This window comes from Camponotus vicinus, unplaced genomic scaffold (genome assembly GCF_025532165.1).
Source record: "Camponotus vicinus isolate PSW18456_S1 unplaced genomic scaffold, iyCamVici1.0 SCAF_1, whole genome shotgun sequence".
Taxonomy (NCBI): Eukaryota; Metazoa; Arthropoda; class Insecta; order Hymenoptera; family Formicidae; genus Camponotus; species Camponotus vicinus.
In genome coordinates, this window is record NW_028141945.1 from 20,126,697 (window position 1) to 20,145,485 (window position 18,789).

Below are 18,789 nucleotides of genomic sequence, written 5' to 3' on the forward strand. Positions count from 1 at the left end.
ATTAAATTTTGAATTGTATATTTAAATGTTTATGTGTTTAAAGTTTAATAGTTAATATATATTTATGTATTTCAATTAACAAAGAATTACACTTACATATTTTTTGTATATATTTATATTTTTAAAGTGTAAAAGATTAAATTTTAGTTGTGTGCCACAAATTGTGTGAATTTTAATAGTATAATATATACATATATTTGTCATGTATACAACATATGTTTGGAAATTATAGTACGTGTGTATGTATATTTTTTAATTAGCGTATCTGTTAATTAGTATATTTATTAATATATTATTAATACTTTTATAAAATGCCGAGACGCAAAATACAGCGTACTATAGAAGAAGAAGAGGAATTTCAACGACGACGTTGTGAAAGAAAAGCAGAAAATCAACATCGTCGCCGTCAGATTGCAAAAGTAATAAATAATATGCCAAAATCAGTTGATGATAAAAATCATACTATTTGTATTGCTGGCACAATAGATGATAATAGAATTAAATGATAATGTTGAAGAACAAGTTGTTTGTACTTCTGGTACAATACGTGATAATCGTCTAATAGAATTAAATGATAATGATGAAGAACAATCATCAAATAATATATTATTACACGAACAAATTATTTGTACTTCTGGTACAATACGTGATAATCATGTAATAGAATTGGATAATGAAATTATTGAACAAAATTCTGGAAATACTGTATCAGTATGCCAGGAACGTTTTGCAGAATGGCAATCTCGTTATCGATCACGACAAAAAAATCAACCTTGTTTAAATAATACAGCGTGTTTCTAAATGATTCATCCGATTTCACAAGGCTATAACTTTGAAATAAATGAAGATAGAACCTTCGGGTAAATTTTAATATACGTATAAGAATACTAAGTTTAAGAATACCAAGTTTTCACAAATGTTCAATGTGCCCTCCACCGGACGCATGGTATACGTCTAAACGGTAGTCAAACTCGTAAACCCGTAATGTCGACGGAAATCACGCTGCAGTTGTAACTGACTCATACTTGTTGAAACAGAGAATACAAAACGCTTTTTGTTGCTGTGTTGTCACCATCTCGACGCATACTGAACGTGCGCGCCAGCAGTACCAAAGTACCAGCTGTAGCGGCACCAGAGCGACTACCGGCAACCAAGTGAACTGGCAACATCCAACATGCGCCACGAAAAACTTGACGTTTCGATATGTAGTTTCACATTTGCCGTGAGGTTCTACCTTCATTCATGTATAAGTTACAGCCTTGTGAAATCGGATGAATCATTTAGAAACACGCTGTACTATGTCAGTAAATAATGTTGTTGAATATTATGTTACGTCCAGACCCTGGAATGGATGGGCCGTTTGGAAGGACGCAACTTACTTACCTCGTGACATACATTATTCGAGCTTGTGCATGGATCGGGTCGAACGAATGTGAAGGGCCTGACACAGGTCAGCGACCGAAGATCTCTTTAACGCTGCGTTTTTAAGCCTATTCGTTCGGTGATCCCTTTTCGGTAAAGGAATTTAATCCTTGTTACGCGGGATGGGACCTAGTGCGATCTCAGGATTTAGGAAAGAGAACGGGTTAAATAATTAAATTATACATTAAATTAAAAATACATATATTATAAAAAAAATAAAGAAAGAAAAATACATCTTAGCAGTTGTAGCTATGCGTGAGTGGGTATCTGTGTGCGTATGTATTCTCGCGGGTGTTACAATTGTTCGGAGGTCATCAGTCAGAATATACAGGGAGAAATTTACGTTAAGAATTAGGTTCTGACTGGTTATTACAATATATATATATATACAGGGTGAGCCATTTTAATTAACGCACGCAATTATTTCGGAAACAAAGCATTTTAGAGAAAAATGTTTCAGACGAAAGTTTTATGGTTTCGAGGGGGCCATAAGATGGTATCATTGGTTTGACACTGAAGAGTCATTTGAAGGTCACGTGAAGGTCACTTCAATTTTTTTAAATAGAACACCCTATATATTTTTGCACACTCTTGTAGCTTATCTCGAGAGCTTTCCAAAACACTATAATTAAGTACCTTTTCATTAAGTACTTTTTGAGTTATGAGGCTTGAAATAATTTCTTAATTTTACATAAACCGTAAAATATCTTGTAAAATATTCATTTTTCGATTATCTTACCTTAATACTTTTACGTACAAAATAATGAGAGGAATCAATTGGTGTAAAGAAAACACATAGTTGTTTTTAAGAAAAAATATGGAATTGTTAATTGCTACATATTTGAAACGAGTTATAAAGATAGAAAACAATATAAATTCTCGCTACATAAATCAGAAAGAGCTAATAAAGAGAAATAAGGAATTGTTCCCGAACCACCTTGCGGAGATTCCAGGCGAACGGGGAATCATGCGCGAACCGCCTTTCGAAGATTCTAGGCGAACTGGGAAATTATTCGCGAACCGCCTTTCGGAGATTCTAGGCGAATTAGAAAGAACAAGGAATGAGACTGGAGGAGAGGTGAGACAAGGATTGATTGATTGATAGTAATTAGTAAAAATTTAATGGTTATTAAACCGTTTAAAGTTATTTGTCAGACGTAGATTTTAAATTGTGAGATAGTAAGATATTGGGAAGGGAGAAAATAAAAATTACTCAATTTTACTCACAACTCGTTGGCATCACAAAAATAAGTGCGTTGATAAAATTGCAATGGCTGAGGTCGGAGGTTTATAACATGAAGAGCTGGGTAATGGAGATGTTCATCAGAAAATTCACACGATGCACAATTAAATGTTAACAAAATCATTTTCACTGTGATAAAACAGATTAATAACTCAATTGCATAATGCAAGAAAAAAGGATCCTCGAGGCTATATAATTTTAAAATTGAATGACTGAATCTTGACTGGAACTGTGAACTGAACTGTCAACTGCACTGCTGCTCGTCGGAAGAATTAGCGTACTGAACTGTCAATTGGAGTGTTAATAGCGCAGCGTCGCGCCTTGCGCTTGCATTTTAAAGTTATTACTCCTCCTCCTTACTGGATGGTGGGAATCTTTTGTACTAATTTCAATACTCCCTTCTTAAAAATAAGGAGACTGATTTTTGGGAGGAGAGGCGTTTCTTAAGATTTTAATTGGTTAAGCCCTTTGGCTTGAGACTTAGCTCCATCCAGTAGAGAGTGGGAGTGAGCTGATTATCTTATCGCTTAATGATTTGACGATTCGGAGAACGCTTGAGGGTGGCCTGTCGAACGAGCGCACGTGCACTATCAATTTCAAGAATATTGCTGTATGTTTAGATTTTGACAATCTTCCCGAGAACCAGATCTTTATTTTAAAAATTCTTTAAATAGAGAGGCTTCGAACATAAAGCCGTACCAATAGATACGGGACAGTTGGAATTTCTTATAACAACTTTTCATCTTATAATTCACGAATTTATTTAGAGTTTCGTTAACGCTATCTCGACTGGCCATTCTCAGTATTATTATAGATTTGTTAGGTTTAAATGGTTATATACGCGGGTTAGATTGCGTTTTTCTATGCGCTATTATTATTCTGAAGAAGGATCGCTTTGTGTTTCAAATGCAAGCCGATTCTTGATTTTTTCTTACACGATATCGTTTCGAAGAAAGAAAAGAATCGTGCACCCTTAGAAAGGATTTCTGATAACAAGACAAAAAATATTCTTGACACATTTAATCCGGTCACAATCTTATGTAGTATAAAAATGAAACAATTTTAAAACTAAAACAATAATTCTTATTCTTCTCTCTCGAATTAAATAAGATTGTCTTTATAATCTGGAAACAAGAATAATATAAAGAAATCTAAGCTATATATTCTTGCACTTAGAATAATTTGATATTAGCGCCATTTAATAAATAAGAATATATTCTTAATTTGCGACTTCTACGCCGCAACTCGATTTTCGTGTGCGCGACATGTTTCTTCATTTGCCGCTATGCGGTGACACCACTCTTAATTTTTCTCGTACTCAATATTTACCATGAAATGTATATAAAGGACTTGTATTAACATAAGATCTAAAGTATATATTTCTCCCTTAGCAGTGATGCGGAAGAGAGGACGCTGCTCACACACAGGTTCTCTGTGTGCATTTGAACCGCATCCTCTTTCTGACATCACTGTTTATCAGTTTAATTTCAAGTTGAATTTAAAATAATTTATTTAATAATCTTTCCTTGTTGGGATTCAGAATATTAAACAGATTATTTCAAATTAGGCGGAAAAAACTTTTAGACCAATAATTAAATTTATTTGACTTCAGCAAAATTTATTAAATCCAAAAAAATATTTTTCTCTGTGTATTAAGAATATCTCTTTAGAAAATCTTCTTAACTTAAGAGTATCCTCTTAGCACCTATTTTAGTGGTATATATTCTAAAGATAAGTAGCATATTCTTAAGTTAAGAATACAATTTTTTCGCAGTAGTTGCGTGAAATCGATATGCGTCTGTCGTCTTTTGTAGATAGTATCAGGATCATTTTATTCTAGATTTAAGAATTTTCTATTTAAGATTAAAATATTCTTTTTTTAATAAAAAATATAATTGGCGCTATATCGATCCTATTTTATGATAGATTGAAGTGTAATAGCATTAAATTTAGAAATTTTTTCTGTGAGTGTGGAGTCCACCGGACGTAACAATTATATTGGTTCTATGAATGTGTCTTGCGTTCATTGCAATGCAAAGCATTTTGTATCTGAAAAAATATTTAATAGAGGAAATTCATTTCATGATTGTTGTAATCACGGTGCAGTATATTTGCAACCATTGCCAGAACTTCCTCAATTTCTTCATTCTTTATTTGACGGAAGTCATGTAAAATCTAATAGTTTTTTTCAACATAATTCGTAGTTATAATAGTTCATTTTCATTTGCTTCGTTTAATGCAAATTTTGTTAATTTGCAAGGAAGGCGTCCTGGTCCATATTGTTTTAAAATACAGGGACAAATTTATTATGAAATTAATACAGCATTGTACGCGGCGCAAAATGAAAGTCCCACTTATGGCTAACTTTTCATTGTGGATTCAAATGAAGCGATCAATCATCGTCTTAGTCAAAATTCGTGTTTAGATTTCGAAATTGTACAAAACCTTGAACATATAATGCGGGAATTTAATGTATTTGCTCAATCTTATCAAATGATGGGTGAAGAATTAGAAAATCAACGATATTTAGAAATGGAATCTGGAATTATTACCGGAATTACAATTATTATTTACTTTAAAACCAGCTATGGATCGACGTCGATATAATGCTCAAAGAACTAATGAAGTTGCTGCCGTTTTTTGCACAACTGCTGATGGAGAAATTCCAGAATCATACGTTACAATACGTAATAGAAATACTAAAATTTTACAAAAAGTTAGTATTATGGATCCAAATGTTGAACCATGGATATATCCATTGTTTTATCCATATGGTACTTCAGGATGGCATCGTGATTTAACAAAATTAAATAGTTATAGACGAATAACTAGAGGATAGTATATTAAATATCGTATGGCTATCCGTGATGAATTTAATGTTTTTTTTATTAGGACGTCGCTTATTTCAGCAATGCTTGTAGATAGTTATGTAAAAATGGAAAAAGATAGAATTGATTACTGTAAAAATCATCAAAAAGAATTACGTACCGAAACATATCAAGGTTTAAGAGATTATTTACAAACTACGGCGAATAACTTAAATGGATGTATTGGAAAAATGGTTATACTTCCTTTCACATTTATTGGGTCGCCGCGTAATATGTTGCAAAATTATCAAGATGCAATGGCAATTGTTAGTAAATTTGGTAAGCCAGATCTTTTTATCACAATGACTTGCAATCCAAAATGGCGTGAAATCGAGGAAAATCTATTGCCTGGTCAATAAGCTTCTGATAGACCTGACATTTGTACTCGTGTTTTTAATATTAAAAAAGATTATTTAATTGATTTAATCGTTAAGCAAAAATTTTTTGGTGAAGTAGCAGCGTTTGTGTATGTTATTGAATTTCAAAAACGTGCTTTGCCAGATATTCATGTTAATTACTTTAAAATACAATTTTAAAATAACAACTCCACAAATTGTTGATAAATACATTTCTGCTGAAATTCCTGATCCATGTGAAATCGTATTTTACATAATATAATTATGAAACATATGATTCATGGACCTTGTGGTGATTGGTGTTTGGTAGATGGACGTTGTTCGAAACACTATCCGAAATATTTTCTTGAAGAAACTAAAATGGATGAAGGTGCTTATCCTTATTATCGTCGACGAAATAATGGTAGAAATTTTGAACGCCCTGGCGGATATATAGTTGATAATCGTTATGTTGTTCCATATTGCCCTATTTTATCGATTATATTTAATTGTCATATTAACGTTGAGGTAGTTTCAAGTATAAAATCAGTTAAATATTTGTATAAATATATTTATAAAGGACACGATGTTGCTGCTATAACCATTGAACCAATAACAGAAAATGTAATTATTGATCATGATGAGATACATAATTATATCGAAGCTCGTTATGTTGGACCTGTAGAAGCCAGTTGGCGTATTCTTGGTAAGAAATTACAAGATAAAAGTCATTCTATAATGCGTTTGCCAGTCCATCTTCCTAATGAACAAAATATTATAATTGAAAATGAAAAGATTGACGACATAATGACTTCTGCTTTAAATCAAGTGACTATGTTAATAGATTATTTCTCATTAAACTTTCGAGATGAAGAAGCAAGAGAGTATTTATATATAGAAATTCCATGCTATTATACATTTAAAAAAGAGACAATTAATGGTAGAAATGTATCGCATTGGGTTAAACGTAAAAGTCATTATAATTGTATAGGACAAATATATTCCGTTAGTCCAACATAAACAGAATTATATCATTTACGATTATTATTGCTCACAGTAAAGGGTGTTACAAGTTTTAATGATTTGAGAACTGTAAATGGAAAATTTTGTCAATCATTTTCAGCGGCTTGTTTGGCGTTAGGTTTAATCGAAGATAATGATGAATGGAAACGAGCTATGAATGAAGCTGTTGATGGATGATGCCTCGACAACTTCGTAGATTATTTGTACGTATATTATTACATTGTCAACCATTACATCCTGAAGAGTTGTGGGAAAATTTTAAAGAAGCAATGTCTGAGGATTACGTTCGACATTTTGGTACAACATTTGGTTACAAGGACAAAATAAAGCTTACGCGCAAATTAATAGTATGCTTCGTGCTGAAGGTAAAAGTTTTGCTGATTTCCCACAAATGGAACAGTTAATAGAAAATAGCGGAGAGGAGGATTACATGACACTTGAAGAAGCTATGGAAATAGGCACCAAGCAATACCAACAATTAAATGAAAAGCAAAAAGAGATAATCGATCTTTTATTAAATAGATTGGATAATAATAATAATAATCATAATAATTGTTTTTATATTGATGGTCCGGGTGGATCAGGTAAAACATTTATATACACAACTATTTATCATTTAGCTAGAATTAGAAAGAAATGCGTGTGCACAATGGCTTTTACGGGTATTGCAGCGACATTATTACCTACTGAAAAAACAGTTCATAAGACATTTAGATTACCGGTGCCATTATTTGCTGATTCATCATCTACCATTAAAATACAAACTAAAGAAGCTCAATATTTGAAAGAAACTGATATTTATATTGGGATGAAGCACCAATGACATCACGATATGCTTTAGAGATTATAGATAGAACATTGCGTGATATTATGAATAATGATTTTCCTTTTGACGGAAAAATTGTTTTATTAGGTGGTGATTTTAGACAACTTTTGCCTATTAAAGTACATGCTACTCTAAGTGAAATTGTGAATCTCTCTATTAAATTTAGTTCTACTTGGAGACATTTCGTAAAATTTTCTTTAACACAAAATATGCGAGATCTCCCAGAAGAAATTGAATTTGCAAAGTTTTTATTAGATATGGGAGATGGCGTATTAAATGATTTCAATGATAACATACAGATTCCTGAATGTTGTGTAGCACCTATTGATGCTGATACTGTGGAAGATATATATGGTGAATTAATTCGAAAAAAAGAGTTTGTTAAAGGAGCTAAATGTGATACTTTCTGCAAGAAATGTTGATGTAGACGAAATAAATCAAAAAGTTGTTGAATTATTAGATGTAACTGGTGAACGAATTTATACAAGTATAGATAGTGCTGTAAATGATGACAATGGTGACATTGGTGAAGCTTTGTTACCAGAATATTTGAATTGTTTATCCCCATCATCTTTTCCTCCTCATGAATTGCGGCCAAATTGTACCATTATGCTGATTAGAAATCTTAGTATCAATGAAGGTCTTTGTAATGGTACTAGATTAATGGTTGTAGAGCTTGCAGATCATTTATTAAAGTGTAAGATTTTAACAGGTGACAAAGCAGGAGATATTGTGTTTTTGAATCGTATAACATTATATTGTGAAAATGTATATCCCTTTACTTTTTCTAGAAGACAATTTCCGATAAAATTAGCTTTTGCTATGACAATTAACAAATCACAAGGACAAACGTTTGATAGAATTGGTTTAGATCTTCGTAAAGATGTTTTTAATCATGGGCAACTTTATGTTGCTTTTTCGCGAGTTCGTTCTTGGCAAGCGTTAAAAGTTTACCTTGGTAATCAACGTAATAATAGATACGTAAAAAATTATGTATATAAGGAAATATATATTTAACTTTCTATTTTTTAAATCTGATTAATAACAATTTATGTTGAAATAATAGTAATAATCAAAGTAATAATTTAATTTATTCTGAAAATAAAATTTTCTCTCTTAAGAACATAATAACAAATAAAAAAAACAGAAAAATCATATAATTAAAATACTTATGCAAAAAAAAAGATAATTGTGCAATTGTGTAAATAATATAAATAAACGATAAGATATTATTAGTACTGTCTTATATAGTACTGTTTTATATATTACTTTTAATTTTGTGATGTCTGACAAATCTGTTTACAAGAGACGTTCTATATATTCTTTATCCATTACAATGCATCTTCTTTTTAGAAAGTTGCGAATTCTCGAAAATTTGAAGTCTATGTTAAATTATTTGATAAGCATGTAACTCTGTAAGAAGAAGATGTCAAGCGTGCATTGTAATAAAAGGAGGACATATGGAATGTTGTAAATAGGTTTGTAAACACCGAGATAAACCTTCATTTGCGACACGTAAAAAACAATTAGTCATGATAGTAATATATAAAATCATTTTATCTTTGAAACAATTAAGTTTTCAATCTATTCTTATTAAATGTTACTTTTTTCAACTCAATATTATATGTACTATCTACCATATGAATTTCTGAATGTTTTGTTAACGCCCTGTATACATATACATATACAAAGAAGATTTCGATAGACATTATAGAATTTCGAGGAAAGAAAGAAATTGGTGCTACTGACTTTTTCCTGAAAAGCGATTTTCAAAGTCATTTGAAGGTTATTTATGTTTTTTTAAATGGAACTACATTAATTTTTTTTATATGAATTGATTCCTCGCAATATTCACTATAAATAAAAGTTATAAAGGTAAAATGGCCAAAATAGTATATGAGGTAATGTAGTTTACGAAATATTTTATACTTTAGTTTAACATAATCTTACATAAACTATGGAATATCTCATAAAATATTTTCTGAGGATCTTATTTTAATATTTTTATATACAAAATAATAAAAAGAATCAATGTAAAGAAAACACAGTTTTTTTAAGAAAGAAAAGGACTGTTCAAGTAGCAATTACGTACTTTTTCTTAAAAACAACTAATATGTGTTTTCTTTGCATGAATTGATTCATTTCGTTATTTTGTGTATAAATATATTGAAGTAAAATCGATGAAAAATGAATATTTTATGAAATATTTCATAGTTTATGTAAAATTATGTCATATAAATATATAAAATATCTCGTACACTATTCACTTTTTGCATATCTTAACAGCGTTATAACTTTTTATAGCAAATATTGTAAATTAATTAAATAAAAAAATTGAGGTATAGTTCAATTTAAAAAAAAATTGATCTTCAAATAACTTTGAAAATTGCCGTTTAGGAAAAAGTCAGTAACGCCAACTTATTTCCTCTATAAAATCTTACAACTTTTGTCTAAACTTTTTTTTGTACTTCGCTTAATTTTAAAGATATTTACTTGCAAAAATTAAAATAAATCACTCTGTATATATAAAATGTTTGAAAAGTCTGAAAATAGTTGAATATTTCATAAACAATGCATTTAAAAAAATATTTTAGATAAAAATTGTAGCATTTAAAAATATTTATATAGATCTTATAATTTTGACTTTGGGTAATATTGCCAAGAGCAAGAACATCTTGAATTTTTTAAATAAATTATTATATTTTTTTAATATAAATCGATTCTTTACAATATTCTGTATAAAAAATTATAAGAAGATATTCGAAAAATGAATATTTTACGAGATTTATATATTTTATAATTTATGTAAGATTATATATCTAATAAAAATATAAAATATTTAAACTATTTATTTTTTTATTATATTATCCTTATAATTTTTTATACAGAATATAGCGAGGAATCGATTTATATAAAAAAATATGGAGGTTTTATTTAAAAAATTTAAAATAATCTTGTTCTGAATTCGGCAATCTCATCCAAGGTCAAAGTAGTAAATAAATATTTAAACCCTATAATTTTTGTCTGAAATATTTTTTTCTAAAATGCATTATCTATGATATATGCGACTGTTTCTAGATTTTTAAAATGTTCTATATATGTACAGGGTATATATTCAGCGTTTGTACAATTTTTAAGACGTTCTGACGATTAAAAAAAATTATATAATGAAAATTAATGCGTTTTATACCAGCTATCGCAGCAGTAACAAAATTTGAAAAAAAATTTATAAAAACAATGTCATCTTGAATTTTTAAATGGAACTGTTCTATTTTTTTAAATATAAATTAATTCCTCATAATTTTTTGCATAAAAAGTTAAAAGAGTAGGAATGTCCAAAAGTGAATAATTTACGAAATATTTTATACTTTAAGGTGACACATAATCTTACATAAACAATAAAAAATCTCATAAAATATTTCTTTTCTGATGATCTTCTTTCTAAATATTTTATTGCATTAATAGAGGATCAATATGTGTAAAGAAAATACAAAGTTATTTTTAAGAAAAGGTATTTTGCAACTATATAGTAGCTACATACTTCTTTTTTAAACAATAACTATTTATTTTCTTTACATTAATTGATTCCTTTTATTATTTTATGCATAAAAATATTGAAGTAAGATTGTCGAAAAATAAATATTTTATGAGATACTTCATAGTTTGTATAAAATTATGATAAATTTAAGTATAAAATATCTAAACTATATTCATTTTTTGACCATTATAACTTTTTATAGAGAACATTGTGAGAAATTGATTTATTTAAAAAAAATATGGTAGTTTTTTATTTAAAAAATTCAAGGTGACATTGATTTCTTTTATGAATAAAAAATTTTTTATCAAATTTTTTTATTACATGTGATATAGCATACGTAAAATGGATTAATTTTTATAATATAATTTTTTTAAATTGTTTAAAAATGTTTCAAAAACCGTTACGCTGAATACTTTATATAACGTTTTTTAATACAAATAAATTTTTTAAAATACGTGGAGAAAGCAAATTCGAAATATACGCGCGTACTAAATTGTAAATACTTCAAAAATAGTTGTCATTATGAAAACTGTGCAAAGTGAAGTTCAAAAATATTCAAAAGTTTAACAGCGTAAGTAATTCTGTATAATTTTATTTGTTAAATATAGATTATAAGTTTTTCTATGATTAAATTTTATAGGAAAGAGAAGTATATAATGCATGTAACATTTTAATATTAATTTAATTTTATTTTATTTCTATTTCATTTTAATATTAATTACATTTCTTTAAGAAATCTTTAAGGAATCTTTAAGAAATAAAAATGTTTTTGTAGAATCACATAATTTTTTTTTATATAAATTGATTTTTATTATTCTATGTATAAAAATATTAAAATAATTATCTGCTAAAATTGTTATTGTATGTTAATCAATCATTAACAACATAATTCTAAAATTGCAGTGATATAAATAATCAGCAATTTAATATCAATTAAATAATTAATAAATCATAAACTGTTTCTGTCTCTGTATATAAATATTAAAATATTTTATGAAACATTTCATTATAATATTATTTCTTTTATCGTATATAAGAAATGTGTCACATACATTATATCTCTTATCTGAAATTTTCATTGAAAACATTTTTCGATAGTTGCATGTATAATAGAGAGATATTTAGATCAAAAAATTAATTGTCCCACTCTGTATATTTTCCTCTTAATGAAATCGAAACTTTATGATATTTAGTTGTTGCGATTTCTTATAATTGATTTATGTGACTAGGTTTGATTGCAATTTCATTATATTGAATGTTGTTATGCAATTAATAAATAAAAAAAGGTGAGTGACGAGTTATTGATTTTCATTAGTAGCAATCAGACGTTCTCATAAATAACATCACGATATCGAAGAAGAAAGAATTATTAGAAAAAATGCAGGAAGAATTTAGAAATGAAATAGAAGAATTAGACGGGATGGAAATTTTAACTTCAAATGAAGTTTTAGATAATATTCAAGTTTTCGATTCAACTGTGTGAGTATTAAATTTTGATTTAATTATTTCTAATTAAAAAAATTTTTTATGTAATTCTTATCATCTTTTTACATATAAAAAAGATGAAATTATAAAGGAAATCATTATTATATGAAATATTTTATAATTAATTTTACAATTAATATACAGAGACAGAAATAGTTTATGATAATTAACTGTTTAATTTATGTTCAAATTGTTAATTATTTATATCGCTTCATTTTTAAAATTGTACTGTTAAGGATTATTTAACATATAAATATTTCAACAGATAATTATTTTAATATTTTTATGCATTTTAACATTTTTATATAAAACAGAGCTTGGCACAATTTGCATATATTGATCGATTTTTGAGAGTCACCGTCACCGCTTTCCCCTTACGTTTTAACGTCTTACAATTAGCAACGAACCGTTTAACAGCCGTAACTAAGCACGCGGCGCTCTGTCTCAGGTACGCATCTGTAACGCGACGTGATTCCGTATCTCCCGTGACTGCCAAATATCAATGTTTTTAAATGCGATCTTTAAAATCTTTTTTTTTAAATAATTAAATCAGTAACAAAATTTCAATTCTTGATTAGTAATTACATTTACGATATAATAATCCTAAAATATTAAATTATATGCGATAGATTAAAAATATCTCGGGGATACGGGGGATACGAAATCATGTCGTATTACAAATGCGTTGTAGCTGAGACAGAACGCCGCGTGCTTAGTTACGGCTGTTAGACGATTCATTGCTAAGATGTCAAAATGTAAGGGGTAAGCGGTGATTTTCAAAAATCGGTCGAAATATGCAAATGTCAAGCTCTGCTATAGAATAATAAAAAGACAAAAAATAAAATTTCAAAATACAAATTGTTTCAAATTCTTTTATATCTTTTACTTGATTTTATATTTTGTTAATATTTTTATTATTGTTTTTATTATTAATTTAATATATTTTGCATTGTAAATTGCATTTTATAATGTTATGTAAAAAACTCTTTCCTATTGTAAATTTTTATTGTAAATTTTATATTTTTTATATTTCATTGTTATTTGTGTGTGTGCTACATTTTCATACATTTATTTCATCACTTTTTTACAAATTATATATTCTAAAATATTCTTATATATATACTTTTAAATTTAATTATTCTGAAATTTAATTATTTGATTTTATAAAAATTAATATTCTTATATCATGATAATCCATGCAATAATTATAATAAATGTAAGATATTAAAATCAATGATGGAATAATATAAATATGATTAATGTATAATAATATAAATATAAATAAATAAAATTTAATATGATATAAAACGTAATATAAATGTTTTTCTGTTAAAATAGATATATACATTATATACATATGTGACTCTTATATATTCTTATATATCATAATTGTTATATTTTATAATTTTATAATTTTACAATTATATTTCTTATATAATTTTATGTTTTTCATTCTTATTCTTCGTATTTATATTAACTTATCATTGATTTTAATATCTTATATTTATTTAATTATTGCATGTATTATTATGATAGAAAAATATTAATTTTTATAAAATCTTATATAAAATCAAATAGTTTAATTTCAAATAATTAAATTTAAAAGAATATTTTAGAATAATTAAATTTAATTTAAAATTAAATTGAAACGTAATTTTTATGGTTTTATTAAAAGACAGTTTGGTGTTTTTTGAATTGAATCTCAGGAAATTCTTCATTTTTCATACTTTCTAAAAAGTATACGTTACACATATATAATATATAAATATAACTTATTTTTTTAATATATTTTTTTATTTAAAAAATATGTAAAAATACTGGAAGAGTTAAATAATTATTTATATATTATATAATATGTAAAATTTTTTATTTTTATTTTTTAATTTTTTTAATTTTTTTACTACTTTAATTTCTTTACTTTCTTTATACTTTTTAATTTCTTTACTTTTGCAGTGAAGTAGTAGGCTTTGTAGATGGTATTGAAGCCTCACGTTATGTTGGCGACAAGCAACAATATAAAGTTTTTAAATTTTATATTAACAATGGCCAAGGGAGGCGAGTACAAGTAATCGTGTGGAATGACGATATTGCACTCGTAGAATCGCATATGAAATTAAACCACGTGAGTATTTGTTTTCTCTTTTTGCTTTCTCATAGAGGAAGTTTAGTTTTCGTGAAAAAGTCTTTCAGATTTTGTCAATGTGTTCAGAATTTTCCAAACCATCAAAAAATCACATTAAAAAAAATATCCATGTGTGTGTATGTATGTATGTATATCTGCCCACTCACTTTTCCGAAAATTTAAACGTTTCAAGAATTGTTTGAGCTACAGCACTCCAATTTGGCATACAAGTAAAATAGTACAATACTTTTATTTATTACCATTTTTATAAAAATTCATATAGTATTTTAAATTTTAATGCAATTTTAATTTTTCGATAAATGTCTGTGGTTGTTCTAACTTCTATAAATTTTGACATATCGAGGTAAATTCTTTTACATGAATAGAGTATCATTAAAGAATAAAGAATGGTTGATATTGAATTTGACGAAGATCGGTGAAGAGGTTCATTTTTCATAAAATTTTGAATTTTTTAAATAATATAAATTTTCGAATTTTACGAAAGAAACATACAAAAGGAACATAAAAAAATAAATAATTACATACATACATATACGTTATTTAAGAAATTTTTCAAATTTGATTTTAATTCGATAAATTAATTATTTGTATATTTTTAATTAATATGAAATTTATATTATAGATTATTCATTTAGACGGAGTGCAGGCTCGTACACCTAAAATTTATCGATTTAATAACGGCAATGTGCCCTACGAGCTACAGGTCCAGACCAATACAACAATCTCCAATTTGGGGAAATATAATATGGAACGAACCAATTTAATTGAACCGGAGTTTGTGGAGTTTTGTGATGTAATGAATACATCATCAAGAGTCGGTAAATTACAATTAAATCTTATGTCCTCTCATACTCATGAATTGTTTATTATTAAAAATTAATAAATATAAGACTCGAAATATAAAATTAAACAAAACAGTTATAATGGCAATACGAGTCGAGTGTCGATGTTATAACACATTTATTTATAATACAATCAAATAAATATTGTTTATTATTATTATTATTTTTATTCATGTTTCATAATACTATTTAATATTTCGAAAAATATTGAAAATACAAAAAAAATGTTTTATACAACAATTTTATAACTTCAAGGGAAATGAAAAATGGTATCATTAGTTTGACTTTGGATAATTGTTTGAAGGTCACATGAAGGTCACCTTCTATTTCTTAAATAAAAATTCCTATTTTTCAATACTTATTCTTGTAGCTTACCTCGAGAGCTTTCTAAAACACTATAATAAAATATTTTTCTCTTAAATACTTCTTGAGTTATAAGACTTGAAGTTTACAATTTTTTACATAAAATACAAAATATCTTGTGAAACATTCAATTTTCGGCAATTTTACCTTAATACTTTTATGCATAGAATAATGAAACCAATCAATTGGTGTAAAAAAATACATAGTTGCTTTAAAAAAATGTATGCAGCTGCAGTGGCAAATTACTTACTTTTTTTTTAAATAATTATTTGTTTTCTTTATATCAATTAATTGGTCTCATTATTCCGTGCATAAAAGTATTAAAGTAAGATTACGGAAAACTGAATATTTTACAAGATATTTTATGTTTTATGTTAAAAAATTGTAAACTTCAAGCTTTATAACTCAAAAAGTACTTAAGAGGAAATTATTTTATTATAGTGTTTTGGAAAGCTCTCGAAATAAGCAACTACAAGAATATGCATTGAAAAATAAGGGTTTCCATTTAAAAAATTGAAAGTGACCTTCACGTAAGATTCAAACGATTATGCAAGATCAAATCAATAATACCCTGTCTGTCCCCCTCAAAGTCATAAAACTTTTGTATGAAACGTTTTTTCGTATTTTCCATATTTTTCGAAATATTGGCGTAGACAGATTAAATCGAACATTCTGAATATATACATATACAGGATGAGTCTGATAAAAAGTTCATGTTTTTTTCAAAAACGATTAGAAATAGGGGAAGATATAGAGAATATCTATGTTCAAAATTGTAGGGTTTAAAATATCGATTTACAGATCTTATCACTTTGATCTTGGATGACGTTGCCAAGATCAAAGTAAAAACATCTTGAATTTTTTAAATAGGATCATCATATATTTTTATTTTTTTATAAATTGATTCCTTGTAATATTCTGTATAAGAAGTTATAAGAGTATAAGAGTAGAATGATTAAAAAGTGAATAGATAGATTATAAAATATTTTATATTTTAATTTTACATAATCTTACATGAACTATGAAATTTCTCTTAAAATATTCATTTTTCGATTATCTTATCTTAATATTTTTATGAACAAAATAATGAGAAAAATCGATTGGTCTAGAGAAAATACATAATTGTTTTCAAGAAAAAATATGTAATTTTCAACTAGCAGCCATTTTGTACATAAAAGTATTAAGATAAGATTATTGAAAAATGAATATTTTACAAGATATTTTTTTTATAATTTATATAAGATTGTGTCAAATTAAAATATGAAATATCTCATAAACTATTCACTTTTTGACCATCCTACTCTTATAACTTTTTATACAGAATATTATAGAAATCGAGTTGTATCAAAAAAATATGGTGATTCTATTTAAAAAATTCAAATTTTTGTCTTGACCTTGGCAACACTATCCAAGGTCAAATCTGATAAGATTTGTAAATAGATATTTTTAAACCTACAATTTTGATAATAGATATTCTTCTTTATATCTTCCTCTATCTTTAACCTTTTCTTTTCGAGAAAAACGTGATGAATTTTCTATCAGACTCACCCTGTATATATGTTTATATATTTATATGTTTATATATTTATATATTTTTATATTTATATATTTATATATGTTTATATGTATTTTTAAATAAAATGAAAGAAAAAGAGACAATAATCGAGAAAATAGAAAAAGGCAACTACAGTGATTTGAATATCTATACCTAAGAACAAAGAAAGTATTCCAATGGACTCCATAGGAAGGAATAAGTATGACAAGTGGATGGTAATCTTTATAATATTAACACAAAGGAATACAATAAACCATAATAATCCAAGAACTCGGAGAAGAGAATATATTGGATAGAAATGTATAGTGATTGGAAATGATTAGAAACCATAGACGTAGAATACATAGACTTCGCGTTTGGCTAAAAAGTTGAACAAATTTTAGAAGGAGACAACATGCTTTCGTGGTGTTAGTTTCTTTGTCTATCAATAACAAGAGTGGGGCAAAAATTTAATATGGCCACTGCATTTGACGTATGTCTTGATCGATTTCTTTTCCCCACCACGCGTCATTAGACAAAGAAGAAACTACCATGAAAATAAGCTCTCTCTTTCTAAAATTTGACATTTTTGAAACAAAGGCGAGAGTGGGAACGCGCGGTCTATATATTATACGTCATGTTAGAAACTAAAAGATAGTATGCATACAACCTATTTATTAATAGTAATACTATTTTGTAATTATATTAAATTTTATAATTTATCATTGTATTATATAAAGTATTAAGCATAAAAATATTATGCTGGTATGAAAATTCCCACACAGCACATTATACTAAAAGATAACGAAAAGATGTCTTTTTTAAGTTATCTTTTCGACAAAACGAAAAGATGTTTATAAAGACATCTTTTCGCTTTGTCGAAAAAGATGACATAAAAGAGACATAATAGTATGTGGCACGTGTTTCTTCGCTTGCCGCTACGCGGCGACCCACTCTTAACTTATCTCGTATTTAATATTTATCACGAAATGTATATAAAGAATTAGCAATTAATATAAGATCTGAAGCATATTTTTGCCTTTTACGAGCAGTAATGCCAGAAAGAGGATACTGCTCGCACGCATCAATCAGAGAGAGCCACATACGTGTGCTACGCAGATTGTATGCGTGTGAGCCACATCCTTTTCTTGACATTACTGTTTATCAG

General features: G+C 27.3%; 2 protein-coding genes across 2 annotated transcripts; both read left to right on the forward strand.

The window, feature by feature from the left end:
* Positions 1–7,925: 7,925 nt before the first annotated feature.
* LOC145959426 (uncharacterized) lies at positions 7,926–8,524 on the forward strand. Its single transcript, XM_083078278.1, has 3 exons — positions 7,926–8,070; positions 8,177–8,461; positions 8,508–8,524. Exons 1-3 carry the CDS (start codon positions 7,926–7,928, stop codon positions 8,522–8,524), a joined length of 447 nt encoding a protein of 148 aa, XP_082934404.1.
* A 4,071-nt stretch (positions 8,525–12,595) lies between these two features.
* LOC145976005 (uncharacterized) lies at positions 12,596–18,159 on the forward strand. Its single transcript, XM_083106827.1, has 4 exons — positions 12,596–12,733; positions 14,693–14,861; positions 15,505–15,700; positions 17,735–18,159. The coding sequence occupies exons 1-4, from the start codon at positions 12,633–12,635 to the stop codon at positions 17,797–17,799; spliced, it is 531 nt and encodes a 176-aa protein (XP_082962953.1). The 5' UTR covers positions 12,596–12,632; the 3' UTR covers positions 17,800–18,159.
* Positions 18,160–18,789: the final 630 nt, after the last annotated feature.

Excerpts from the sequence above, each read along its gene's own strand:
- LOC145959426 (XM_083078278.1), top strand. The coding sequence starts at position 7,926 with ATGCGAGATCTCCCAGAAGAAATTGAATTTGCAAAGTTTTTATTAGAT. Across the intron at positions 8,071-8,176 it reads TACTGTGGAAGATATATATG|ATGTAACTGGTGAACGAATT; the intron begins GTGAATTAATTC and ends TTGAATTATTAG.
- LOC145976005 (XM_083106827.1), top strand. The coding sequence starts at position 12,633 with ATGCAGGAAGAATTTAGAAATGAAATAGAAGAATTAGACGGGATGGAA. Across the intron at positions 12,734-14,692 it reads CAAGTTTTCGATTCAACTGT|TGAAGTAGTAGGCTTTGTAG; the intron begins GTGAGTATTAAA and ends TTACTTTTGCAG. Across the intron at positions 15,701-17,734 it reads GAATACATCATCAAGAGTCG|AAAAAGAGACAATAATCGAG; the intron begins GTAAATTACAAT and ends ATAAAATGAAAG.